At 36.7% G+C, this 21,795-nt stretch overlaps 1 protein-coding gene across 1 annotated transcript in view; it reads left to right on the forward strand.

The window, feature by feature from the left end:
• CEP350 (centrosomal protein 350) overlaps positions 1-21,795 on the forward strand; it is a 154,187-nt gene that overhangs the window by 54,978 nt on the left and 77,414 nt on the right. Inside the window, 8 exon segments of the mRNA XM_021063750.1 lie at positions 3,000-3,183; positions 6,004-6,224; positions 6,687-6,850; positions 13,361-13,409; positions 13,412-13,470; positions 16,266-16,406; positions 18,111-18,247; positions 19,280-19,402. Of these exon segments, the coding sequence (XP_020919409.1) occupies positions 3,000-3,183; positions 6,004-6,224; positions 6,687-6,850; positions 13,361-13,409; positions 13,412-13,470; positions 16,266-16,406; positions 18,111-18,247; positions 19,280-19,402 (1,078 nt within the window).

Below are 21,795 nucleotides of genomic sequence, written 5' to 3' on the forward strand. Positions count from 1 at the left end.
AATATGCAAGTATGCATTTTTTATTTTAGATGGAGGATGAGGCTGTAGTATCAAGTATTTTTCACATTTATTTGACCACAGAATCATTTCTTCAATCAGCGTGTTACAATGTGCAGAACACATTTTGGGAAGTGCTTATTAACTTGCTTAGTTCTTTTATTTGGGGGTTGTTGTATTTTGTCATGTTAGTATCTCACCTAAGGTGATTAACCAGTTATTAGCAATTCTATATATATATATATATATATATATTTTTTTTTTTGTCTTTGCCATTTCTTGGGCCGCTCCCATGGCATATGGAGGTTCCAGGCTAGGGGTCTGATCGGAGTTATAGTGCCAGCCTACGCCAGAGCCATAGCAACGCGGGATCTGAGCCACTTCTGCGACCTACACCACAGCTCACGGCAACGCCGGATCCTTAACCCACTGAGCAAGGGCAGGGATCGAACCCGCAACCTCATGGTTCCTAGTCGGATTCGTTAACCACTGCACCACGACGGGAACTCCTTTTTTTCTTTTTTCTTTTCTTTTTTTTTTTTTTTAGCAATTCTATGTTCTAACTCATAAATCAAGTTTACCATCTACTATAATATACTGTACAACTGAAGATATCATGATATGTATAAATAATGTGATTTGGTATAGGTTTTAAAAAATTATAATCTAAAATGTGATTAAATGAGATATAGGTGATATTTTGTGGCTTTCAGTTTCTTTGATCCCCTCTCACAATGCCTTACAAAAGAAAATCTGTATATTTTACTTTCCACAATGGCAGCTTAAATTTAATACTTCATTCCAAGTTCTCAAATGTGTACATTTTGTTGTATATGCTCCATCTGGTGGTAAAAAAGAGTGTCTGCATGCTCACTATAGTTGAATATAGTTGGTAGATTAAAGTGGTAATCATAAGAAAATTAAATTATTATAATTTAATTTAAAAACATGAAAATATACTTTCATTTGGCAGTCTTTTGAATTAAGAGTAAACATTTTCTTTGCATACGGATCCTTTGATTAGAGTTTAGATGTTTCTTGCATAGAACATTCCTTGTATTGTCTACAATTTCTAGTTGTTTGAAGCCAAGAACAATTTTTAAATATGAATTTTCAAAGAAAAATATATTAAATGAATAAAGGGTCTTTTGGGATTTTGTTTTTGCCACACACATGGCATGCTGACGTTCCTGGGTCAGGGATTGAACCCATGCAATAGCAGTCCAAGCCACTGCAGTGACAGTGCTGCATCTTTAACCTGCTATGCCACAAGAGAACTCCTTATTTTTTCGTTTTTTAACCAAATTTTAATGAAGAATTTTTACCTAATTACTATTACTGTGGCATAATAGAGCAATTTAAATTTTTATTTAAAAAATTATTAAAAAATTTTTTTTGACTATGTGATGAGCAGTGGCTTGATGTGGGATCTTAGCTCCCAGACCAGGGATTGAAACTGGGCTGCAGCGGTGAAATCACTGAGTCCTAACCACTAGACCACCAGGGAACTCCTTAAAATTTTATTTTTTATGTGGTAAAAATAAGTAGTATTTGCCATTTTTAACAATTTTTAAGTGTACCATTCAGTGGCATGTGGAACTCCCGGGCCAGGGATCAGATCTGAGCTGCAGTTGCAACCTACTCCACAGGTTCGGCAGCACTGGATCCTTTAACCCACTGTACCAGTCCGGGGATCAAACCTGTGTCCTGGCGATGCAGAAGCCACCAATCCTGTTGTGCCACAGCAGGAACTCTGAAATATCTTTCCTTTTTAAGGCTGAATAATATTTCCTTATATGTGTATATCATGTTTTGTTCATGCATTCATTGTTAAAGGACACTGAGTTGCTTCTGCCTTTTGGCTATTGTGAATAATGCTGCTTTGAACATGGATGTGCCAAATACTTGGGTTTTTTTTTTTTTTTTCTCTTTTCTTTTGGTCTTTAACCATATATCTACATTTAAAAACTTTTTAAACTGCCATTAAAATGTCTTCACAATTCTTTTGTCTACCCTTTGTTTAAACATAGCAAATGTTTTTCCATGCTGCTATTGAAACATATCATCAATGTGAACAGCCCTAGACTTAGAGTAATGAGGCCTGGGTGTGTGTCATATTTCTGTTACTGAATCTGCTTCCTTAAGTTATTTAGCCTCAGAGATCTCTAGTTATCTCATTGGTATATGAAGCATACAGTACCCACTTCATGGGAGCAATAAGATAATATAAAGTGCATTTTAAATCACAAAGTTTTATTTAAATACTCACATTACTGTTATCTATGTAATTTAGACAATTCTGTTGTTGGAAATGTAGCTTGAAATTTTTGTATTGTATTATAAAGTTATGTATTGACTTATGCGTAATTTTTATTTTGTTTGTTTCAGTAATCTCCTTAACATACCCCTTTAAGTAAGACTCTTCTGAGTCAGAGAATATGAACAGTCTTATGAATCTGGCTACATGGTTCTTACCATAGAGTTTTCTAAAGAATTGTCTAGGTCACTTGGCAGCTGATACCATTTTTCTCTCCTGTGTTTTAATCCTTTGAAAAACTTCTTTTCAATTAATCTTTTTATAGGGATAGAGTAGTACTTCATTCTTGTTGAACATCCTTTTTTTCCCTTTGGCCCCCTCCATGTCGTGTGAAAATTTCTGGGCCATGATCGAACCCATACCATAGTAGCAACCTGAGCAGCTGCAGTTGCAACGCTGAATCCTTAACCTGCTGCACCACAAAGGGACTTTTTTACCTTTAGCCATTAGATCTGAGAACAGTGTTTTATAAGGAAGTGGGAGATATTCATGAAAGAAACTTCACTTTCCTTAAATGGAAACAGAGTGAACAACTTATCTTAGATAGGAAAAATGAATTTTTTAAAAAGTCCATTTTAAAGTATTCTGGTGTATACTTTTTGTTATTTTATTGAAATTTAAATATCAGTGATCTCTCATAGTTTCTAATGTTGGGAATCAGTTTTGTAAGAAATTTACTTTACAGGGCTAGATTCACTCACTGGAAATATTCAGAACTCACTTGATGAAGAAAAAGTACCCTCTGGTTCAGAACGTGGCTCTCATCAAGGAAAGAAATCTGGGACCAGTAACAAACTTTCTGTTAAAGATTATGAGCAGACTCTTGACACTGATAGCACTTTGGAGGATCTTTCTGGGCATTCTTTGAGGTAAAATAATGTATATTTTATATTGTCATTCATATTTAATTACAGTTATAATATCATTGATATTTAGAGAATTCACTTAATAAATTTCTGTATTTTCTATATTTTTTTTCAAAGCTCTAGTCTTTATTTTGGAATACAGCCATCTCTTACAACCTGTACACCAGGAATTCTCTGCCTCTAGCACACCCACCTTTCCATTCTAAATGCTATTGCCGCAGTTGATTTCTTGACTCAGACCTTTGACCAAGCAACTACTCTTCTTAGGGTACTCTGGGAGCTCACAGTTACTCCATAGATGAACACTAAGAACTTAACTTTATTTGCATATAGGCTACCAAAGACTAATTTCCTTTGTTTATACATTTTTCTTTTCAGCTATATTCTCTTGCTCTTTCAACACAACCACTTAGTGTTGTTTTGGTAGCATTGTTTATTTGCATCTCTGAACTTTCTCTCCGGCTCAACTTACTGGACGACTTCAAGCAGATTTTAAAATCTTACTCTTGTATTGATTATGGAGTTTGTATACTCTCTGTTTTTTTTTTTTTTTTTTTTTTTTTTTTTTTTTACTACTTTTAAAAATAATATATTGTGCGCTTAGCCTCTTGCTTACAAATAACTATTGTGTGTATAGTTCCTACTCTGTCCACATGACTTTTTATCTGTCACACTGGTTTTGTCTTTCCGGAAATACTTTTTTTCTTTTAAAACTGGGTTTTTTCTAGTACAGTATCATATACAGATAATCATTTTTAATGCTTTCATGTTGCAAATAATGTATCATTGATACTATCATCGCTATATTTAAAATTGAATTTTAATTTCTTTGTCAATGATTTCATAATTCAGAAGACTTTACTCCTCAATAGATGCTCTGATGATTTAATTGGCAAAATCTACAAAGTTAAACATTTCAAAAAAAGAATCCATAGCCAAATTAGTAAATTAAGTGCCTCATGTTATAGTCTAGACCCTCACTTTTTCACCCGTGGAGAGTCACTATAGATAAAACAATTTGAGGCTTTAATACAAAACAATCCAGGTTTTAAAAAAATTATTTAACCAATTTTTTCTTAACTTATGTGGCTACAGAGACTCTCAGTCTCTATGTTCTTTTCTCTTGTTTTCTTTTTATTTTTTGGAAAACTTATTATATCATTGGAAATACTGGTCTAGATGAGTCTTCTCTGAAGAACAAATATAAATTCATCTTGTAAAACTGTATGGTGAGATTGGCAGAGTACTTTGTTTTGGTGTTGTGTTGTGATTCTTCCATGGAAATCTAATAGGAGACAGAAGTAATAATGATTCCTTTTATATTCCATAAAGGAAAGTGTCAGTTTTTTTTTTTTTTTTTTTTTTTTTTTTTAAGGGCTGCACCTGCAGCATATGGAAATTACCAGGCTAGGGGTCAAATTGGCCAGCTTACACCACAGCCACAGCAATGTGGGATCCGAGCCGCATTTGTAGCCTATACCACAGCTCAAGACAACACTGGATCCCGACGCACTGAGCAAGGCAGGGATTGAACTTGTGTCCTCATAGATACTAGTCGGATTCGTTTCCACTGTGCCACAATGGGAACTCCTCAGATTGTTAAAGATAGTATTTCTCTAAACCATCAGTAGAAAATTCAAGGTCTCTGTAAACAAATGAGTGCCTCTCAAGACTGCTTTTATTCAAATATTTAAATGCTTGTATAAGGGAAATGTTTACTTTTTTTTTTTTTTCCCCTATGGCCACATCCGCAACATATGGAGGTTCCCAGGCTAGGGGTCTAATTGGAACTACAGCTACCAGCCTACACCACAGCCACAGCAACACGGGATCTGAGCCGAGTCTGTGACCTATACCACAGCTCATGGCAATCCTGGATCCTTAACCCACTGAGGAAGGCCAGGGATGGAATCTGCAACCTCATGGTTCCTACTCGGATTCGTTAATCACTCAGCCATGACGGGAACTCCAGGAAATGTTTACCTTTAAAGCTATCTCATAGTTTTATTAAAGTTAAAGTAAGTTTGTTTTAGTATATTAGAAATGTGCTAATGTGCTTTATAAAGTATCTGAGTAATTTAGTCAATAAATGTTTAATATGCTTCTTGTTATGAGATACAATGCCTTTAATGAGCTTAATTTCTCAGAGAGGGGCTAGACATGTGCCTTGTGTTGAATTAAATGCTTTGAGTAGTTCTAATCAAACTGCTGTGAGAGGGTACTTCTTTGAAAGTTCAGAAAAGAACTATAGCATTAAAAAGTGGATAGAAACAAATGAACATATATAAAGTACCTAGAGATTGTTAGTATGAAAATTTTTTGCTGTGACTCTTAGGTTAAGAGAAATAAGAAGAGTAGTTCTTGTCATTTACTAATTTTTAGCACAAAATGGTGTTTTATTCTTTTGAGAGGCATGTTTTAAGATTTTTTTTTATAAAATAGGCTTGACCTTACTTTTTTTATATGGTTGTGATTTTTATTGCTTTATAAGGTCTAAGTATTTTAGAGGATATTGCCTGATAGGCAGTGATTCATGATAATTATGCATAGTAAAGAAGAGTGACTTGCCAGTTTAATCAAGAGACTTCTTTCCATGTTATTTTCGGTAGAGTTTGCCCCTAGCTTGTTCCTCACTGTAATCTAGTAATAAGAGAAGTACTCACAGTTGTTCACTCAGCATAGCAACTCTGTTAAGTGAATAATGCCCGAATCACAGCTTTTTAAAGCTAATGTTAATAAAGTAATGCACGCTGCTCTTATTGTTTAGATAGTTCTTGAAGTAGTTTTCCTTTCCCTAATGTCTTTATGAAACAAAACTTCTAGCGTCTCATCAGACAAGGGAAGATCTCAGAAAACTCCAACTTCTCCCCTGTCTCCAAGTTCTCAGAAATTGTTGCAGTTTGACCTTCCAGGAATTTCATTAGAAAGATCTAAATCTACAGTAATAATGACTCCACCTATAACAGGATTTAAGCCTAATGCAACTTTTGCTGATGTGAACCCGGCTGCCAGCAGAACTGCAGCAGAAATGACTTCAACACCAGGCAAGTAGATCCATGCAGCTGTAATTTTAAAAGTAAGATATTATTTTTTTCTGAAAATTTCTTTTCCTTGTCTTAAACCATGCGGAAATGTTATTTCGAGTGAATGCAATTACTTTTTGAAGTGTTAAACAAAAATCGTGCAAGAAAATAAATGTTGAAAAGCACAAGAGATTCAAGAGTGGTGATTTTTCCCATCTTGCTAGTATTAGTCAAAAGACACCTGAAATATGTGTCCCATATATGTACTTCTGAATGTTTATAGGCATATATGTGTCTGTATACATGCATGTATGCAAGTGCATATACACACAAAAGAAATACTATTAAATACATTATACTCATAAGTCACTGTCTTTCCTACAAAGGAAAGTGGTGTTTTGACCTTAAAATGAGAAACGAATTTTAGAAGTTGAGATGTAATTTCATGTGAACTTTCATATTTGACAATTGTATGCCTTCCAGGTTCCAAGCGTTTTTCCCCTGCTGGCCTCCAGCATCGTATGGCAGCAGAACTGAATTATTTGAGTGCCATTGAGGAGTCAGTGCGCCAGCTCTCAGATGTAGAAAGAGTTAGAGGCATTTCACTTGCCCAGCAGGAGAGTGTATCTCTGGCTCAGATCATAAAGGTATTTGTGGAGTTTTCTTCTTTTTTTTTTTTTTTGTCTTTGTAGGGCCACACCTGCGGCATATGGAAGTTCCTAGGTCAGGGGTCGAATCAGAGCTGTAGCCACTGGCTATACCACAGCCATAGCAATGCAGGATCCGAGCAGCATCTGCAACCTACACCACAGCTCACGGCAATACCAGATCCTTAACCTGCTGAGCGAGGCCAGGGATTGAACCTGCATCCTTGTGGATACTACTTGGGTTCATCATCACTGAGCCACAGCACGACAGGAACTCCCTGGAGTTTTTTCTTTAGGTTTCTGAATTTTTTCTTTTTCTTTGCTATTTAAGGTAGTCTTAATGATGAGTTTAAAAAAGAAAAAAAAAAAAAAAAAAAAACACACAAAACTTTATTTAACCTTCCAAGTAGAAAAAAAGTCTGCCATACAGTATCTATAAATAACCCTGAGAAAAACTATCATACACTAAAAAGATAATTAACCATGCAGTATTTGGCAGCTGAACAATAATAAAGTCATTCTCTTGCAAATAGCTCATTTTTCATGTTCTCTACCTTTTTTTTTTTATGACAGTGAGAAAATCAGTTTGTCAAATATTTTCTCTTTTTGTGACAAGTCAGAGACATGAGTTTTTATTTTTTAATTTTTTAAGATTTTTTTTTTTTTTCCTTTTTTAGGGCTGCACCTACAGCATATGAAAGTTCCCAGGCTAGGGGTCTATTCAGAGCTGTAGCAGCAGGCCTGTGCCATAGCCTCAGCAACACCAGATCTGATCAATGTCTGCAACCTATGCTGCAGCTCACAGAAATGTCAGATCCTTAACCCACTGCGCGGGCCAGGATCGAACCCACATCCTCATGGATGCTAGTCAGGTTTGTTACCACTGAGCCACAACAGGAACTCTGAGGGTTGTTTTTTTTTTTTTTTTAACTAAATTTTTTTTCTGTCTATAAAAGTAATTTTTAAAAAGTGTTTGGAGTATAGTTGGTTTACAGTATTAGTTTCAGGTGTATAGCAAAGTAAATAAGTTATACATGTACAGATATCATTCTTTTTCAGATTCTTTCCCATATAGGTTATTACAGAGTATTCAGTAGATTTCCTGAAATATACAGAAGGTCCATATTACTTGTTTTATATATAGTAGTATGTGTATGTTAATCCCAAACTCCTAATTTATCCCCCCCCCCCATTTCCCCTTTGGTAACCGTAAGTTTGATTTCAAAATCTTTGAATCTGTTTCTGTTTTGTAAATAAGTTCTTTTGTGTCATTTTTTTAAATTACATTCCGCATATAAGTGATATCATATGATACTTTGATTTATTTCACTTAGTGCATAATCTCTAGGTCTGTCCATGTTGCAGCAAATGGCATTATTTCACTCTTTTTTATGGTTGAGTAATGTTCCATTATATATATGCACCACATCTTCTTGATCCATTACTCTGTTGATGGACATTTAGGTTGCTTTCATTGTCATGGCTACTGTAAATAGCACTGCAATGAACATAGGGTGCATGTGTCCTTCAGATGTAGTTTTCTCTGGGTGTATGCCCAGGTGTGAGATTATTGGAGCATATGGTAATTCTAAATTTAATTCTTTTGAGGAACCACCATACTTTCTCTACGAAGAACAATGGAACCAATTTTCATTCCCACCTATAGGATAGGAAGGTTCCTTTTTCTCTACCTTCTCTAGCATTTATGTTTGTAGACTTTTTGATGATGGCCATTCTGACTGGTATGAGGTGATACCTCATTGTAGTTTTGTTTTGTTTTGTTTTGTTTGTATTTTTGTTGTTTTAGGGCTGCACCTGTGGTGTATGGAGTGTCCCAGGCTAGGGGTCGAATCGGAGCTGTTGCTGCTGGCCTATGCCAGAGCCAAAGCAATGCCAGATCCTAGCGTGTCTGTGATGTACACCACAGCTCACAGCAATGCTAGATCTTAACCCACTGAGCAAGGCAGGGATCGAACACACAACCTCATGGTTCCTAGTGGATTTGTGAACCACTGCGCCACGACAGGAACTCCTGTTGTTTTTTTTTTTAATTAGTTTTTTTTTGTTTTGTTTTTTGCTTTTTAGAGCCAGAGGTGTGGCATATGGAAGTTCCCAGGCTAGGGTCATATCAGAGCTACAGCTGCGGTCACAACCTCAACAACACAGGATCTGAGCTGCGTCTGAAACCTACACCACAGCTCATGGCAATGCTGGATCCTTAACGCCCTGAGCAAGGCCAGGGATTGAACATGCAGCAACACTAGTTGTATTCGTTTCTGCTGCACCACAATGGGAACTCCCTTAATTAGTTTTTTTTAATGCTTTACTAGTACTAAAAAAGAAGTTTCTGAGATCTTAGTTTTTTGTTGTTGTTTGTTTTTTGTTTTATTTTATTGGGCGCTATCCACCAAGCTGTAGGTTTAAACTCCTAGAACCAACCTTAGAGGGAAGAGCCTAATCACAACCAGCTATAAGCAAAATATAGTAACAGCTCTCTCCAGAGAGTCCAGCTTCCCTTATCTGAGATCCTACTTTGGTAATGCCATGATAACATGGATTTTTCCTTAGCTAACAAAAATCCAGTGTTCCTCAGTGGCAGTGCTACTGGTATCTTTTTGTTGTTGTTGAAGTAGTATTTACATATAATAAAATACAAAGATTTTAAGTGTACAGTTTGATGAGTTTTGAGCATGTAACAACCACCCTAACCAAAATATAGAACACTGCTATTACCCCAGGCCCCTTTCAGTTACACCCGCCAGAGGCAATTAGTACTCTGATTCATATCACCATAGTTTATTTTTGCCAGTTCTATTAATTCATCAAATAGAAGTATTACTTTGTACCCTGTTGTATTTAGCTTATTTTATGCAGCATAATATTTTTAAGATTCATCTGTGTTGTTGCATCCATGGTATTGCTTTTGGATTTTTTTTCTGAGTAACATTCCATTGATGACTATATCACAGTTCATTTATCCATCTCCTGTTGGTATACATTTTTTTAATTTCCAGTTTCTGTCTATTATAAGTGTGCCTACTCTGAACATTTTTTGCAGTTCTCTGTCTACAACACATACTTTTCTTGCTTAGATACCCAAGAATGTAATTGCTTGTGTTAAGTATATGTTTAACTTTATTAGAAACTGCCATACTGTTTTCCAAGATAGTTGTAACACCTTATGACTATCAGCAGTATATGAGAGTTCTGGTTGTTTTCTATCTTTGCTATCATTTTGTATTCTACTCATTCTAAGTGAGGGTGAAGTAGTATCTCACTGTGGTTTTCATTTGCATTTCTGACCGCTGAGATTGATGTTTCGGTATATTAATCAACCAGCCTTATGTCATCTTTTATGAATATCTGTTCAGATCTTTTGCCTATTTCCTAACTGAGATGTTTGTTTTTAAATTAATTATTGAGTTGTAGGAGTTCTTTACATAGTCTAGAAACAGTCCTTTTCAGATATATCACAAATATTGTTTTCCATTGTTGGCTTGCCTTTTCATTTTTAAAACAGTGTCTTTTGAAGAACAGAAGATTTTATTTAAGTGTGTGAACCATTTCAAGTTAATTATGGATGTGATGAAGGGGGTCAAAGTTCATTCTTTCCCCCCATATGGATATTCAGTTGTTGTAGCACCATCTTCTTAAATTACTTTGGCATCTTTATCAACAATTAAATAGTCATTTATGTGTTGGTTTGTTTCTGCACTCTGTTCTTTTCCGTTGACCTATTTGTCTATCCTCGATGCTGGTACCATGCTCTTTAACTATAGCTTTGTAATAGTGAGTCTTGAAATCAGGGAGTAACTTCGTTCTTTCTCAGGATGGTTTTGTCTCTTCTGTGTTTCTGAATTTCTATATAACTTTTAGAATCAGTCTTTTTCTACAAAAAATTTTAAAAGCCTAGTGAGATTTTTTTTTTTCTTTGTCTTTTTTTGCCATTTCTGGAGCTGCTCCCATGGCATATGGAGGTTCCCAGGCTAGGGATCAAATCAGAGCTGCAGCCACTGGCCTATGCCAGAGCCACAGCAACGCGGGATCCAAGCTGCGTCTGTGACTCAAACCATAGCTCACGGCAACGCCGGATCCTTAACCCACTGAGCAAGGCCAGGGATTGAATCCGCAACTTCCTGGTTCCTAGTGGGATTTGTTAACCACTGTGCCACGACGGGAACTCCCTTTTTTTTTTTTGTCCCTAGTGAGATTTTTATTTGTGTGGCATTGAATCCATAGATCAGTTTTGGGAGAATTCCCATCCTAACAATATTGCATCTGCTAAATATGAAGATAATAGTCTTTTTCTATTTGTTTAGGTTTTTAAATGTTTCTCTCAGCAATGTAGTTTTCAGTGTGGAGGACTTACTTAAAAGTTATTCTTATATATTCTGTCTTGGAACTCACATGATGGCTCAGCAGTAATGAACCTGACTGCTGTCCACGAGGATGAAGTTTCAATCTCAGGCCTCACTCCGTGGGTTAAGGATCCAGTGTTGCTGTGAGCTGTGGTGTAGGTTGCAGATGTGGCACAGATCTGGAATTGCTGTGGCTGTGATGTAGGCTGGCAGCTATAGCTCCGACTCAGTCCCTAGCCTGGGAACTTTCATATGCCATGGGTGTGGCCCCAAAAAGACAAAAAAAAAAAAAATATATATATATATATATATGTATATATCTTTTGACAAGTTATGTATATATTTTTCAATTTCATTTTCTAGTTGTTCCTCTTAAAATACCTATAGATAGTTTTCTGTGTGGAATTGTTGAGCCTTCCTACTCTCCTCTCAATAAATAACAATAATACTATCCATTCATTGTGACAGCAAAAACTCTAGACATTTTCAAATGCTCACTGGTGGAGAGTGGTTAGAAGGGCTGATACCACCTTTGTTAAAAATCACTGAATTGGAGTTCCCATCGTGGCTCAGTGGTTAACGAATCCAACTAGGAACCATGAGGTTGTGGGTTCGATCCCTGGCCTTGCTCAGTGGGTTAAGGATCCGGTGTTGCTATGAGCTGTGGTGTAGGTTGTAGACACAGCTGGGATCCCACGTTGCTGTGGCTCTGACGTAGGCCGGTGGCTACATCTCAGATTAGACCCCTAGCCTGGAAACCTCCATATGCCGCGGGAGTGGTCCAAGAAAATGGCAAAAAGACAAAAAAAAAAAAATCAATGAATTGAGGAAATGGCTCAACTGCATTTGCCATCCTTACTTGAAATCTGAAGAACCACTGAGATTAATCTACCATTTTAGCAATACATTATAATTCTAGGTTTCCAAATATGGTCAGGGCAGTGTATCACTATATATATATGGCCTTACCACCTCTAGAGAACCTATATTATTTAGCGCTCTTGCAGAAGAAATGAAAATATATAAAATTAGATAGCATTGTATGGAATAATTGTTAGAATGAGTCCTGTTAGAAAGGAGACTTTCTGGGGGCAACATTTTTATAAATCTGCTCCTTCACATTTAGAATAAAGGAATTATAAAATTGTGAGGGTTGAAGCATTTTTACATGTGGGATTTTTTTTTTAATCTCTTCCAAAGACGTAGGTACCATAGCTTTTATTTATTTATTTATTTTTCATAGCTTTTACTTTTTTATTTTTTATTTTTATTTATTTATTATTTATTTTTTATTATTCAAATGCATTTATCATATCTGTAGTTATATAATGATCGTAACAATCCATTTTCACAGGATTTCCATCCCATAACCCAAGCACATCCCCCCACCCCCCAAACTATCTCCTCCGGAGACCATAAGTTTTTCAATGTCTGTGAGTCAGCATCTTCTGCCAAGAAGTTCAGTCTATCCTTTTTTCAAATTCCAAGTCAGTGAAAGCATTTGATGTTGGTGTCTCATTGAATGGCTGACTTCACTTAGTATGATAATTTCTAGGTCCATCCATGTTGCAAAAAATGCTGGTATTTTGTTCTTTTTAATGGCTGAGTAATATTCCATTGTGTATATGTACCACATCTTCTTGATCCACTCCTCTGTCGATGGACATTTAGGTTGTTTCCATGTCTTGGCTATTGCGAAGAGCGCTGCAATGAACATTCAAGTACATGTGTCTTTGCGAGTCGTGGTTTTCTCTGGATAGATGCCCAGGAGTGGGATTGCTGGATCAAAGGGTAGTTCCATTTTGAGTTTTCTGAGGAATCTCCATACTGTTTTCCGCAATGGTTGCACCAATTTACAATCCCACCACATAGCTTTTATTTTTAAACCAGTTTTTGGTATCAGTTCTTAGTCATGTATACCTTGAAAATTTTTTATATTACTACATTATTTGACACACAGTAGATGGTCACTAAGTATTTAGATAAATGATGAATGATTGATGTCTGTGTCATTTACTATCTTTCCTTTAGGCTCTGCTTTGTTGCTTCAAAGGATTTGTGTTATGAAAATAATATTCCATTTAATATAGTCACTGTGCTGAAATAGTTTAGTATTTTAGAATTAATGGTTGATCATTTCTTTATTTTGAAGGCACAGCAGCAACGCCATGAAAGAGACTTGGCCCTTTTGAAATTGAAGGCTGACAAGAGGCCCTGGAATGTCAGAGGCAGTTAGAAGAAACTCGAAGCAAAGCAGCTCAGGTAACTTATTTTGCAAAATTTCTATCCTTGAAATCACTTCAGTATTCTTTTCATAATGTAATAGTAAAAAGGAAACATGTAAATAATAGTATTTTAGTATGTATGATTTAATTTCATGTCATTTTGATTCTTGTAGCAACCCCTGAAATTAAGTAGTCAAGACTTATCCTTTATTTATTTATTGAATTTATTGAAGTGTGGTCGATTTATGGTATTGTGTTAGTTTGTGCCACATAGCAAAGTGATTCAGTTCTGCTTTTATATATATTCTTTTTCATATTATTTTCCATTATGGTTTATTTAAGGGTGTTGAATATAGTTCCTTGTGCTATACAGTAGGACCTTGTTGATTATCCATACTAAATGTAATATCAAACTCCCAATCCTTCCCTCCCTCACCCTCTGTCCCCCTGGCAACCATAAACCTGTTTGTGTTTGTGTGTATTTTTGTGTTTATCTGTGAGTGTATTTCTGGTTCATAGATATATTTGTGTCATATTTTACTGCTTTTTTTCTTTTTCTTTCTTTTTTTTTTTTTACAGCTGCACCTATGGCATCTGGAAGTTCCCAGGCTAGAGGTCGAATCAGAGCTGCAGCTGCCAACCTATGCCACAGCCACAGCCACACGGGATCCAGGCCGCATCTGTGATCTGTGTTGCAGCTTTAGGCAACACCAGATCCTTATCCCACTGAGTGAGGCCGAGGATTGAACCTGCATCCCTACGGAGACTACTGAGCCGCAACAGAAACTCCATTAGTGTCATGTTTTAGATTCTACATATAAGTGGTATCATATGATATTTGTCTTTCTCTTTCTGACTTATTTCACTTAGTATGAAAATTTCTAGGTCCATCCATGTTGCTGCAAATGGCATTATTTCATTCTTTTTACTGGCTGAGTAGTATTCCATTTGGTATATATCTATCTCTAGATAGATTAATAGATACCATGTCTTTTTTTTTTTTTTTTTTTTTGTCTCTTGTCTTTTTGTTGTTGTTGTTGCTATTTCTTGGGCCGCTCCTGCGGCATATGGAGGTTCCCAGGCTAGGGGTTGAATCGGAGCTGTAGCCACTGGCCTACGCCAGAGCCACAGCAACGCGGGATCCGAGCTGCGTCTGCAACCTACACCACAGCTCACAGCAACACCGGATCGTTAACCCACTGAGCAAGGGCAGGGACCAAACCGCAACCTCATGGTTCCTAGTCGGATTCGTTAACCACTGCGCCACGACGGGAACTCCGATACCATGTCTTCTTAATCCATTCATCTATCAGTGGACATTTAGGTTGTTTTCATGTCCTGGCTATTGTCAGTAGCGCTGCTGTGAACATAGAGGTGCATGTATCTTTTTGAATTACAGTTTTCTGTGGATATATGCCCAAGAGTGGGATTGCAGGAACATGTGGAAACTCTATTTTTAGTTTTTGGAGGAACTTCCATACTATTTTCTATAGTCACTGTACCAGTTTACAGTCCACCAATAGTGTAGCGGGGGGGGGGGGTTCCCTTTTCTCCACACCCTCCCTAGTATTTGTTATTTATAGCCTTTTAATGATGGCTATTCTAACTGGTGTGAGGTGGTACCTCATTATAATTTTGATTGACCTTTCTCTAATAATTAGTGATGTTGAGCATCTTTTCATGTGCCTATTGGCCATCTCTATGTCTTCTTTGAAGAAATGTCTATTTAGATCTTCTGCCCATTTTTTGATTGGGTTGTTTGGGGTTTTTTTGTTTTTGTTGTTATTGAGTTGTATGAGCTGTTTGTATATTTTGGAAATTAAGCTGTTGTCAGTTGCATCATTTGCAAATATTTTCTTCCAGTCTGTGGATTGTCTTTTCCTTTTGTTTACAGTTTTCTTTGCTGTGCAAAAGCTTATAAGTTTGACTAGGTCCCATTTGTTTATTTTTTGTTTTATTTCCATTGTCTTGGGAGACTGACCTAAGAAAATATTTGTATGGTTGATATCAGAGAATGTTTTGCCTATGTTGTCTTCTAGGAGTTTTATGGTGTCATGTCTTACATTTAATTTAAGTCTTTAAGCTATTTTAAGTTTATTTTTGTGTGTGGTGTGATGGTGTGTTCTGACTTCATTGATTTGCCTGTGGCTGTCCAACTTTTCCACCACCGTTTGTTAAAGAGACTGTCTTCTTCCCATTGTATGTTCTTGCTTCCTTTTCTGAAGATTAATTGCCTGTAGATGTGTGAGTTTATTTCTCTTCTATTCTGTTCCATTGATCTGTATGTTTGTTTTTGTGCCAGTACTATGGTGTTGATTGCTGTAGCTTTGTATTATTTTCTGAAGTCTGGTAGGTTATACCTCCTGCTTCGTTCTTTTTCCTCAGGATTGCTTTGGCAATTCTGCGTCTTTTTTGGTTTTATATAAATTCTAGGATTGTTCATTCTAGTGCTGTGAAAAATGTCATGGGTAATTTGATAGGGATCACATTAAATCTGTGGATTGCTTTGGGTAGTGTGGCCATTTTAACTGTTAATTCCTTCAATCCAAGACTACGTATCCCCAATTTAGAGAAGTAGAAACTGAGATCAGTGATAGTTACTTGTCTGCAGACACAGAAACTTGTAAACAGTAAAGACTTAAACTCCAGCAGTGATTTTAAGACTCCAGATTTCAAACTCTGAATTTTAAGACATGAAATCCAGATGGTAGTCACATTTTTTTTTTTTTAAACAAGGCTTTTGATCCATGAAACAAATTTACAAGTTAGAACTAATTTGGGTAGGAAGATATTGAGACATAAGTTTTCTTTTCACTGCCCCCCCTTTAACAGGTCCATGCAGAATCATTACAGCAGGTGGTTAAATCACAGCGGGATATAACTGAAGTCCTGCAGGAAGCAACCTGTAAAATAGCCGCACAACAAACAGAGACTGCTCGCCTCACTACAGATGCAGCACGCCAAATCTCTGAGGTGAGAGCCACCAAGAACTCTTTTCTTTTTAGATCTTTTTGTCAATCTGAGTACCTTTGGTCTTAGCAGTAATTGGTTTCCAACATCTACCAAATGCATATTTTTAATTAGTAGACTTTCAGTTAGGGCCATACCCTATTGAAATAAGAGGCACTATGTATGCATGTATGTATGTATGTGTCTGTCTGTCTGTCTGTCTATCTATCTATCTATCTATTTATCTATCTTTTGTCTTTTTTAGGACTGCACCCGGGCGTATGGAAGTTCCCAGGCCAGGGGTCAAACTGGAGCTGTAGCTGCTGGCCTGTGCCACAGCCACAGCAACATCAGATCCGAGCTGCATCTGCAGCCTACGCTACAGCTCACGGCAATGCCAGATCCTTAACCCACTGAGCGAGGCCAGGGATTGTACCTGCATCCTCATGGATGCTAGTTGGGTTTGTTAACCACTGAGCCACGACGGGAACTCCCAGGAGGCATCATTTATTGAAGCGTGTTGACCATGTGAGTGATATAGGGGCAGTAAAAAAGATACAGAGGAATACTGTATTTCTACCCCGAGTAAGCTTTTAAAAAATATATTGATTTTATTGATGAGTAATTTACAAACAATAAAGTGTATCCATTTTAAGTATAAAGTTTTATGAATTTTGACAAATATACAGATATAGGCACCTATATATATTTCTTTATCATATCTGTCTATCCCTCTAAACCACCATAATCAGAAAATAGAGGAGTTTCCTGGTGGCTCAGCAGATTAAGGATCCAGCATTGTCACTGCTGTGGCTCAGGTTGCTGCTGTCGTGCAGGTTCAATCACTAGCCCTGGAACTTCTGCATGCCAAGGCATGGCCAAAAAGAAGAAGAGTAAAAAAAGAGTATTTCCAGCACCCTTAAAAAGTTCCCTCATGTCCCTTTGCAGTCGGTCCCCAATCTTAGTCCCAGGGAGCCAGGGATCTGTTTTGTATGAAGCCATTTCATTGTTACCCAGAGTAAAAATAATTTTTTTCTTTTTACTATGCCAAGGATAAAGCCAGAAGTAGTTTTACTGCTGTTTCTCTATAGGATATCATAATCTATAATTTCAGTTTATTTTAGCATTTACTGTTCAGGACTGTTTGCAAAATGATTCTGTTAATAAAAAGCCATGAGCCTGCTCTATGATGGCTATTATGGGATTGTGCAAATAAGTCTGAGGTATAATCTCTTTTCTCAAGAAAGTTTCAGATTACAATTAACAGAATTTCAAAGACATTTCAGTTGGTCAAAGTGATTGAATAAATCACTTGGATTTAACTGAATAAATATCAAAGGAATCATACGTAGCAATAGTCGCTAAGAGTAGGGAAAATGTAGTTCACATGGTTGGTCACTTTAGATAGAAAGTTCTATTTGAATTGATTCTTAAAGAAAGATTTAATATTTGATTTACTATGGCTTCTTATAGGGCTTGGAAGTTTTCTGTCTAGTAACTTATAGATTGTTATATCTGGGTAAAACCTTAGAAATCATGTGATCTAGCTGTTTTTATAAGGAGGTTGTTGAAACTTAAAGAGTCTAAATGACTTAGAATGTTTTACCTACCATGGCAGAATTTGCTTGCTCTCAGTCTAGTGATCTTTCCAAGACACTCTGCTTGCCCTCAGTTCTTCTGTGATGTTACCTTTTTACATCTGTTTTGCTGTGTTTGTGTTCATATTAGATGGCAGAGTTGACTCGAACTCATATCTCAGATGCCATCACTGCTTCAGGAGCTCCCTTAGCAGCACTATATGACCACCAGCGGCAACACACTTCAGACTTCAACAAACAACTGAGGACCAGAGCCGAAACAGATAGGTTAGTATCCAGTCATTCATCACATGTGTTATGAGTATCTGTTACGTCCCAGGCACTGTTGTGGGTACTGGAAATACAGTTCTGGGCATACCGTCTGGAGGGGAAGAGAGATGTTAATCAAACACTCATTTAAGTGAATAAATACTTATAAATTAAGATAAGCATTATTATGGAAAGAACTTATGTCTTTGAGATATACAACAAAAGGATTTTAATAGCAAGGAGGTCAGAGAAGGTTTTCTGGAGGAAGTCAGTTAAAGCTTATGGTGATATCTAATGGATAAAAAGGGGTCAGTGATGTAAAGGGAATAAGGAATAGGCAGGTCAGTATATGTAAAGCTAGGAAGAATGAATGAAAGAAGACCAATGTGCCTGGAGGCAGAGAGCAAAGAGGATAATGGTAAGAGATGATGCAGGGATTAGACCATGGTAGAACTTTGCATACTTTACATATTTTTGGAGCAATGAATAGTCATTAGAGGGTTTTTTAGGCAGGGCTGGATGATTTCATCATGTTTATGTGTATCTTTTAAAAAAAAATTTTTTTTTTTTTTTGGCCATCTTGCAGCATATGGAGTTCCTGGGCCAGGGATCAGATCTGAGCTACAATCATGACCTAGGCAGGAGCTGTGGCCATGCTCGATCTATAAATCACAGTGCTGGGCCAGGGATCGAACCTGTGTCCCAGCACTCCCAAGACGCTGCTGATCCCATTGCGTCACAGAAGGAACTCCATGTGTATCTTTTTCTACATCACATTTTGACTATCTCTAATTCATAGATATTTAAATCTCCAGTCGTGTTTATTGATACTTGGGGTGGTTATTTCTCATAATAAATAGAAGCTATGTAGTGTCTTGTACACTTTTCTAAAATGAGTAAATGCCTTTCTCAGATATTTTCTAACATTTATTTCATAATATCTATTCATTCAAGATTTTATCTCATATTAAAATAATGCTAAGCAGTATTTTAAGTCTTTCTGTTATTTGAGACTTTAAATGTTTTAATCAGTTTTTATTTTCTTTGTAGGAAAAGTCAGTCTGTTTCACTCTCTCAGAGTCAAGAAGGGACCTTTGACTCAAAGCATCAGAGGTTTTCCCCTTCATATGGTAGTTTTTCTGAGTCTTCAAGATACAAGAATCACGATCGAAGGTGAAAAGAGTTTAATTTAGTAAAGTCTGATAAATGGTTTAGCATTAACTTTTTTTTTTGGAACCTATTTTTTCCAACACCTTACTCTTGTTTCTTTAAATGAAATAGTGTCCTCTCTGGCTTTCCACACTTAATTAGCTGATTTACAAAATAGTTTTTCCATGTAATAATACAGTCTACACTGTACAAACAGTGTGTAAGTTGTTTTTCCTACATTAAATCTTTACAACAACCTTCCAAGACAGATACTACCTTCATTTTATAGATTAGGGAGCTGAGGCTCATGGAGATGTTAAGAAACTCACCCACAGTCACATAGCTCATGGCACTCCAAGGAATTGAACCATGGTTTCTCTGACTCCAAAGCACATTGCTCTGCTGACATCCCTGTTTTTGACATTGCTGTATGTACTAATTCCACCATCACTATGAAAGAAGATTGAATACTTTGTCCTTGGTACGTGGCACAGTATCAGCATCTATAATTTTTAATTATGGTTCTGTTTTGGATTAAAAGGTTTTATGGACTCTTTTCCATCCTTCTTAGAGGTAGGATACCTGTGTTGTCAAAGTATATATAGTAAAATCTAAATTAAAAATTTAAATCATGAGACTAAAAAACATGAAACTGAATGCAGGTTAAGTACTGAAAGTTATTAAGTACCTACTATGTGTCTGAAACTATGAGACTTTCATCGACACTTCATTTAGGCTATCATCTGGGTTACTGCAGTGGACTCCTAATAGGTTTCCTTGTCCTCTTGCTTTACCCACTCTATTCATTAGCCACTTGGCAACCAGGTGATTTTTCTGAAATTTGCAGCCAGTTGGTTATTTACCTGTTTGAAACCTTCAGTATTTCCTCAGAGCCACTGAGCATAGCATGAAAGTCCCTTTATTATTGAGCCTTTAGGCCATCTCCAGCCCTGTCACTTGGCATTATCTCTCTTACCATATTCACTAGTTCTGACTGCTTCTAGTTCTCTAAAAGAGCCATGCTCTGTCTCCTATGCCATCACACACTGGCATAGGCCTTCTTTCTAGACCCTCCTCCATTTCATTTATTTTGCTTTTACATCCTCTTTGCAAATCAGTATTACCCCTCATCTGCTTTACAGATCTCTTCTGTGTTCCTCCACAGCCCTCCAAGTGTAACCGGCACAGCCTTTACCACTGTCTTTATCCTTACTCTTTACTTGTGAGTTATATACTAGACTTGAAGTTCTTTGAGGGCTTTATTTTCACTACCCCCAAAAGAAACCCTATACCCTTTCACAGTCACTTCTTATGTCCCTTCTTCCCTAGCCTCTGGTAACCACTACTCTACTTTCTATTTCTATTCTCTATGGATTTTTGTCTCTTTCGGACATTTCCTATAACTACAATGTGTGGTCCTTCGCGACTGGTTTCTTTGACTTAGTGTCATGTTTCAAAGTTTGTTTATTATGTGTCAGTACTTTATTCCTTTATATAGCCAAATGATCTACTGCATGGATATTCCACGCATGTCAGTCAATGGATGCACATTAGAATCATTTCCACTTCTTGGCTCTTAGGAATGAATGGTGTTGCTGAATGGTATATTTACACACAAGTTTTTGTGTGGCCATATGTTTTAATTTCCCTTGGGTATATACTTAGGAAAGGGATTGATAGGTCATAGTAGTAACTCTGTTTAATATTTTGAAGATTAGGCAAACTGTTTTCCAAAACAGCTTCTCTGTTTTACATTCTTACCAGGAATATAAAAATGTTCCACATTCTCAGCAACACTTGTTATTGTCTATCTTAAATAGCTACCCTAATGAAGACTGTCAGTCTTATATCCCTAGAACTTAGCTAAATGCCTTGCACATAGTAGGCAATTTCCTGCATGTTTATTGGATGAGTGATTACAACATAACTGCTAAGTGGGAGAATTGAAATTAACCCCATATCCTTCTGACTCCAAAGCACTTTCTGTCTTACATTGTCTTTTACCTTATAGCTTTATTATATACCATTTATCTGTTAAATATATATTTAGCCAAACAAATAATTGCATAATTTCTGATAAATAAAAACCATGCACAAAACCTATATAAACACAGAGACAGAAGTGACTAAAGCTTTGGGAGTGAAGAAGGGGTCCGTAAACAGTTTGCAGAATTGATAGTTCAGCTGAGTCTTGTATTCATTAGGCAGAGGGGGAAGGAAGGATATGTCCAAGAGAAAATAGCTTATTCAGAGGATCTCAAAACCTGGTTTGTGATTAGCTACATATATGTATATATTTAGTTAATGGTAAATTAAAGAAAGCAAAGGGGGAGGAAGGAAAACATTGAACCAGAAAACAAATTCACTTAGTGTTTGTAAATTTGAAGCCTAAGAGAAAGTCAAGAGAAGGTCAGAGC

This window comes from Sus scrofa, chromosome 9 (assembly GCF_000003025.6).
Source record: "Sus scrofa isolate TJ Tabasco breed Duroc chromosome 9, Sscrofa11.1, whole genome shotgun sequence".
NCBI lineage: Eukaryota > Metazoa > Chordata > Mammalia > Artiodactyla > Suidae > Sus > Sus scrofa.